At 40.4% G+C, this 5674-nt stretch overlaps 1 protein-coding gene across 1 annotated transcript; it reads right to left on the bottom strand.

Annotated features, from left to right (window-relative positions):
- Positions 1-452: 452 nt before the first annotated feature.
- Positions 453-1781, bottom strand: LOC106599594 (pancreas transcription factor 1 subunit alpha). The gene is made up of 2 exons (XM_014190887.3): positions 1116-1781; positions 453-995 (listed from the first exon to the last, which is right to left on the bottom strand). Exons 1-2 carry the CDS (start codon positions 1714-1716, stop codon positions 787-789), a joined length of 810 nt encoding a protein of 269 aa, XP_014046362.2. The 5' UTR covers positions 1717-1781; the 3' UTR covers positions 453-786.
- Between the last annotated feature and the right edge of the window lie 3893 nt (positions 1782-5674).

The raw sequence follows: 5674 nt of genomic DNA, 5'->3' as shown, positions 1-5674 counted from the left end.
GTTTATAGCTGCAGGCCCTGCATTTTAAACCATTGAATTGCATCTGCATGTTAGTTTAATGTACATCTGATTTGCATACCTAATGTAGTTTTATATGACGTTTGCGGGTGTATAAGCTACAGGTCTATGATCCATACAGGCCGCAGCTTCATAAAACGTAGGCCTATGAAGGAGTTATCAGACTCCATCAGATACCCAGTAGAATGAACATAGTTGCTCATAGAGTATACGCTCATGCATGGGTCGAGACTGAGGCCCAGTGTGCATTGCAATTCAACTTATAACGCTCGATATCACGTCAGTTCATTGATTTATGCTCTGTTATGCATGCCTATAACTTTCCTTTTATGGATATTTATCTTCACAACTTGGATTTTAAATGATACTTCTTAAATGTATGTAAGCATATTAGCCTATGAAGAAAAGTGGTATAGACCAGACAACACAAAGTATTCATAATTTAAGAGCATTTATCAGATTGCATATAAATATAAATGATTTTACAATTCAGTAGGCCTATAAAAATATTTTGGTTTTAGTATATTCATCAATGTTCAATTAAAACATATTATCATGGAAACAATTAAACACATGTTGCTTGCTATACATGATGATTGCCATGCTGCCTGAATTAAGAATAGAGATCATTGACATATAAATATAATATTTACACTTAAATAATCAACGTTACATAAGAATCAACGTTAAGAGAACATTATATATTAACATGGATTTACCATGTGTGTATAACAATACATACTTTTAGACATAAACATAACATAATATTTATTGGACTGAGATTAAGCTTGAAGGAGGCTCGTTTTCAATGTTGGACAGGGAGGATTTCATGTGCAGTTTCCGTGGGTCCTCAGGTGTCCAGACTTTAGCGGTTCTGATTATGTTCTGGTCTTTCAGCTCTTTCTCGTCTTTCCAGGACAGAGAGTGTCCGGCGAGGGGAGGCAGCCCATAGTCAGGGTCACTTGGAGATGGAGATCCTGAGAAGGGGACAAATGATTAGTAACGGACCAAGTCTTTAACAAATTAGTAACAATACAGTTCAAAGTTAACTCATTATCACAGGCATTATCTAACCATATGAAATGTAGGCTACTTACTTGTTCCTCTGTGGCAAATTATAACTTTTTTGGGTTGAGTCAGTGCGTCACTGTTGGAGTTTCGGATGCGCATGTCGGACTGCACGAGCTCAGCGAGGAAGTTGATGTAGCCAATGGCCAGGCGCAGTGTATCGACTTTGGATAGCCTCTTTTCGTAGGGTAGAGTGGGGATGTGAGACCGGAGTCCCTCGAAAGCATCGTTAATTGACTGCATCCTCCGCCGTTCACGGATGTTGGCAGCCTGCCGTAATTGTTGCATCTCCATATCGGATCTCATTCGCCTCCGCCTTTTCTGCATCGGGCTATCTCCTCCCATCTGAGGCGACAGCTCTGAGGTGCTGTCAGTGCATTCATACGAGCAGGTAGACGAGGAGGAAGAGAAGGACAAGTTACCAATGTCACAATAGTCCCCATCGTGCGCTATCCTGCTGTCCTTGTAGTAATCTTGGAAATGGCTGGTGAGAAAGTTGACATCGTCATCCATAAACTCGTCGGTGTCCAAGTGGTCCCTGGAGGACTGGTCAGTAAAGAAATCATCGTCATCAAAATAAGGGGAGGAGAAGGAGTCCAGTCCAGTAAATGGATCCAAGACAGTGTCCATTTTTAGCTGTTGTTTTCGTGTTGCCCAGTAACAGCAAGTTTGCTCTTTGCGCTGTCTCTGGATGCTCAAGCGTTAGTTCAGCTGAAGGCTGGCACGCGAGGACTCTTATAACTACATCCATAGTCGTGTGCCATTAACCAAAAAAGCCAGCCAATCAGCGTTGAGTATACACTACGCTCGGCAGCGGAGGGTGCACCTAAAGATAATAATCTCTTACCCCTCAGCCCCCCCACCCCCCCCCCCCCCCCAATGGAAAAGTGAACATAGGGGAAACAAAGCATTAGAGGACCAATGACCTACTAATTCTAAAACTTGCAGCCACCCTAACATTGTACATTTTATTCAATACAGTTATTTTTAAGAGAAACTCGCACACTGCTCTTGCACGGATCACTTTTTAATATTGTATTTACTTCTTAAAGCTTAATTAACCTGTCGGCCTCATTCTTGGCCTTCCTCAGAACTTTTGGGAACATTTGTATTTCAGCAAGAGCAGTGTGCAGGTTTCTCTTTTCTTTGAAGTAATCGCATTATTCCCATTGCTTTATTGAATTCGGATTCAATACAACTATTACATTATTTGCTTGCAGCATAAGTGCCCACATCTAGTTGCACGTTTCCACAATAAACATCAGAGTCCTTTCCGAGGCTCCACGGAGGCTCCACGGAGGCTCCACGTCTTAATTCTCGTATTGATCTTTTGTCAATGCAATCTACATTTGGTTTCCTCTTACTCAAAATCTCGATTTCGAGAACAGAAAATGTCTGCATTGAATAGGCTTATCTTGCATCTACTGCACCCTTGCATCCATTGGGACTAACCAATGTGTAAAGTGAACAAAAAAAGATGTAGTAATTAGGGTCGGCCATATAACAATGATAACATCGCTGACACCTCATGAAGGCAGGCGTCTTAAAGCAGGTACCTGTCCCATTCAATAGCCGACCACTCGTGCCCGCAGCAAGCTGTTCGAGTCCTTTGGTCTGAGCACTTCATTATTGGAGGAGTCCAATTTCTATTAGAACCCATAGAACGCAGAGTAAACATTTGTATGAGAATAATGTCATTGAAATGAGACGTCATTTCAGTGATAGACAGGCGAACATAATGATGTGTTCATCAGTCATAGGTTTTACGATGTTGCTCTGCCTACACGTTGGCTCTGCACAGTGGACACTCGCCTGTTCACGCCGCAACAATCAAAAGAGAATAAGAGAGCACTTTACCGACAAAGCAGGGGCGTTTCTTGCCTCTCAATAGCGACATACCCTCTGTCACCGTAAACGAGTAATTTATGACAAGAAGTGCTCTTATCTTAAAAAAATTGTGAAAAGGGCACAATGCAAAACAGCCACAAAACATTGAGAGCCCCTTGCAAGTGTGACTACAAAATCTGTAGCTCAAAAATAATATTAGGCTACAGATCATCTGTGGGATGATCATCTGTCTAGTGCAGAGTTGAAATGTATCCGATATTGCAGGTAATGCTCCAAATACGTTATTCATTTTGTTTGATCTCAATCAAAGATAAGGATGCACTTATAGTGCAACACTTATAGTGCAACAGGTAGGCTACCTGAAGGCTTAGTGAAATATTGGCGGGGTAGCCTATTAATATCAACAGCAGACAAAATATCAGGCTAGCAAAATGTTAAAAACTAAACTTGCATCATTTTAATAATCTCATTGACATTTTTGTTTCAGTTTTCACATTAAAGGTTGAATTCACCTGCCTTTATCTAAAAGTAGTCTTTCTGGTTGTCTTGAAACCATGTGTGCTGGAGTATTTAAAAAATAAATAAACTTGATTTAACTAGGCAAGTCAGTTAAGAACAAATTCTTATTTTCAATGACGGCCTGCCGGGGAACAGTGGGTTAACTGCCTTGTTCAGGGGCAGAACGACTGATTTTTACCTTGTCAGCTCGGGGATTCAATCTTGCAACCACTATTATTATAGTCATAATTGTACCCCAATGACAATTATATAAATTGTCTGATTAGGAAATATCTGACGATTTGTATCATGTGTTGGGCTAATATGTTGGATAGATGTCTGAAGGGGTTACAGGAGACGTAAATGTAAAAAGTGTCCCACTTTTTCTGAATTCACTCCAATAACAGTACTATAAGAAAACACGTACAGGATATAGTATTGCAAGAACCAGAGCCTTGCCTAACCTACCCTCTATAATGTCACATCAATGTGATTTTGATCATGTAGTTTCTCTGCAAGGACTTAGTAACAATAGGTTTGATTCTCTCTTGTCAGACCAAGATATAAATGCCTCGGGATTAAGCTGTCCCAGTTTATATGATGTCCCACTGTCGTTCATCACCCTAGTTTAGATTTTTAAGGGAGGTTTATTTGTGTGCCAAAATTATGTTTTTGATGTTTGCCTTTTTAATTTAGCCATTGTTCGTTTTTTCTAGACTGCAGAATTGTGTAAAATATGGATAAAGCTAGAAGTTAAGACAATATTGCTGAGTTACATTGGCTTTTAACAATTAACATTTCATATAGTCGTATTCAAAACGAGTTCTGAATGTGCGTACAAATGTGCCCAACATTCTATGAATGCAATACCAAATAGTCCATAATATTGTAAGAAAACTCGACTTAAATCCTTCAGGTGTTCAGCACCATAATAAAAGTCCTTTAGACTAAGTGGTTCCATGAACAGAAATAAATTCACCAGTAAAGAGACCGACACACTGACGACAGCAAGTGTGGTTTTATTATGGGGAAACTGGTGTCAGAGTAAAGGTAAGGTGCCCTCACAGTGCGCGTCAGAGGGCGTTTACGCCGGTACCTGAAATGTTGACTGGTCGGAGTCTACGAAACTCCCATTCACTCCCATTCAGATTGAGATGGAGGGGGTCACTTTGTTAGTGGAAGGAGAAAACACGTCTTTAAATGTAGGCTCGCCGCAAGCTACAACATGAGGCATTGGAGGCACAGGCCGTGGGAATAACGCCACTTGCGCGGTGAGCCAGTCAATGCAACACGTCCCATAATAATGAGTGCCGCTGCTGCTTTGCACCTTGCATGCGCGTCTTCGTTTTCTTATAATAGGCCTACGTTTATGTTAGAAGAGCTAATATAATATAATATATTTCCAACTATCCTAGAACTTTTAAAGATATTTTGAAATTGGAACGTATGCTATCAATCTGATAATAAACCCATTTGCTTGATTCATACTGGCTTAAATGATATGTTCATGTTTACATGCAATAGATCCACAGGTCTGCATGATTGTTTATTGCACCAGACTGGTGCCTGAGTGCTGACTGGTCGTTAATTTACAAATTGCTCGCAGACAGGACCGTGACTGTCAACGTCACACGATCAATTCACCAGTGTGACATACTGTATCTCAGTGCCAGCGGACGCTGCAAAGCGAGCGCCGGCATGGGAACAGCAACACTTGGGTCGCTTCAACAGACGGTATAATGGTGAACATTATAAATTAGATGTATTACGAAGGTCATGGTGTATTACAATTCATGGTGATGCATGATTCCAGGACTCAATAGCCTACGCCTATAGTTTAATTGTAGATTTTTCAAAGTAGCTTTACGCTCACTAAATCAAGTGATAAATTAACATAGAGACTACTTGGTGTCTGTTGTGCTTAAAACTCATGGATATGGAAAATCTCTTTCTTAGAAAGTGAAAAGCCCAGTGCAAAAAGTGGACGTAATCATCACAGAAATCCATCTTGAGTGTCCAAAATATTAGAGAGATGCAAGACAAAAATGCTAACTAAATGGTACACCTTGCTATGCAAGTTTACACGTGCTTTGGAGCGCACATGTAAACAGAGTATCAAGTGACAAGGTATTTTTTGGGTTAAGAAAATGTGCTATAAACATTTATGCCGAATATGAACAATCTCTGGTGAACACTAGCCTATGGGCCTAATCATTAATAATAGCACCTGTAACTAATGCAT

The sequence above is a fragment of the Salmo salar genome, chromosome 03, assembly GCF_965601325.2.
Source record: "Salmo salar chromosome 03, fSalSal1, whole genome shotgun sequence".
Lineage (NCBI taxonomy): Eukaryota > Metazoa > Chordata > Actinopteri > Salmoniformes > Salmonidae > Salmo > Salmo salar.
This window is presented reverse-complemented; position numbering and strand designations above follow the sequence as displayed.